The sequence below is a fragment of the Suricata suricatta genome, chromosome 9 (genome assembly GCF_006229205.1).
Source record: "Suricata suricatta isolate VVHF042 chromosome 9, meerkat_22Aug2017_6uvM2_HiC, whole genome shotgun sequence".
Lineage (NCBI taxonomy): Eukaryota > Metazoa > Chordata > Mammalia > Carnivora > Herpestidae > Suricata > Suricata suricatta.
In genome coordinates this window covers 136,565,235-136,566,396 of record NC_043708.1, presented here as the reverse complement: position 1 = coordinate 136,566,396, position 1,162 = coordinate 136,565,235, and the positions used below count along the sequence as shown (strand labels likewise).

Sequence of the window (1,162 nt, the reverse complement as noted above, 5' to 3'; positions counted from 1 at the left end):
AAGCACTGTGATCTTCTTCTGCCTGGTCTGGGATGGTCAAGTAGGAAGCCCCGTGGCTGTGGCTTTACTTGTGGTCCTGTGGGAGCAGGGCCGGCCAGGACAGAAGGGCTGACCTTTCCTGCTTCCCCCCAGGGGCTGCTTCCGCAAGGCTTTCCGACGCAGACCCCCGTGGTCCGGCTGGAAGGATGCTCCCGGGGCAGCTTGGGCTCCAAGATCAACGCGTTCTCAGCAAAGCCTTGTCGCAGCCTTGCAGCTCCCCGTGGGCCTCAACAGCCACGTTCAGCCCTCTCTTGCTTTGTGATGCCAGCTTTCCTATCAGAGTGTTCCCTGCTCCAACAATGTATTTGCTAATCAAAATCAGCTGCCTTGTCAGGGACTGTAAGCCGGTGATTGATTTGATTGGCTTGGCATTGTACAAAATTTCTCATCATGAAAATATTAAAACGTTTTTTAAAAGTAGAGAGCACAGAGCAAAAAACACCGTGTACATGTCCCCCGCCTCAACCCTTGTGACCCCTCGCCACATTACTTGTCTGTTTCATTGTTGCTGGAGCACAGTGCAGACATACAGACATTTTAGGATTTATCTCTAAAAAAAAATAATGACGCTTTCCCTCATGACCGTGACATCATGGGCGTTTCTAATAACATGAGTAAATTCCTTGATGTCCTTTAAATCCAGTCCCTGTCCCTGTTTCTCGGCTGAGCCCCTGGTGTGGACGGGCCGTTCGGGGTATGACTCGGTCATGGGCTTCATGTTGCCTTTTGCCGTTTTTGCATTTTGCTGCTTTATATCATAACTTTTTAAAGTCTAGACCAGTTCCTTCTCCCCAGCTCCCTGGATCTTGTTAGTTTCCATCCTATCATACAAGTTCTTGGACCTTTCGGATCTTTCGACAGAGGTCATGAAGTTTTTCATGGATCCCTTCTGTGGTAGAGCTGCGTTTTATTTTCTTACATTTGTGTTAGTTACTGTTCACTGACATTCAGTATTAATGTCTATTTATTTTTGAGAGAGAGAAAGTGTGCGTTGTGAGCAGGGGAGGGGCAGAGAGGGAGAGAGACACGGAATCTGAAGGAGCTCCAGGCTCTGAGCTGCCAGGACAGAGTCGGATGCAGGGCTCGAACCCATGACCTGTGAGATCATGACCTGAGCCGAAGT

General features: G+C 49.1%; 1 protein-coding gene across 1 annotated transcript in view; it reads left to right on the top strand.

Annotated features, from left to right (window-relative positions):
• HOMER2 (homer scaffold protein 2) overlaps positions 1-1,162 on the top strand; it is a 79,864-nt gene that overhangs the window by 60,235 nt on the left and 18,467 nt on the right. The window contains exon 4 of the mRNA XM_029952306.1: positions 133-259. Within this exon, the coding sequence (XP_029808166.1) occupies positions 133-259 (127 nt within the window). The remainder of the gene's footprint in view (positions 1-132; positions 260-1,162) is intronic.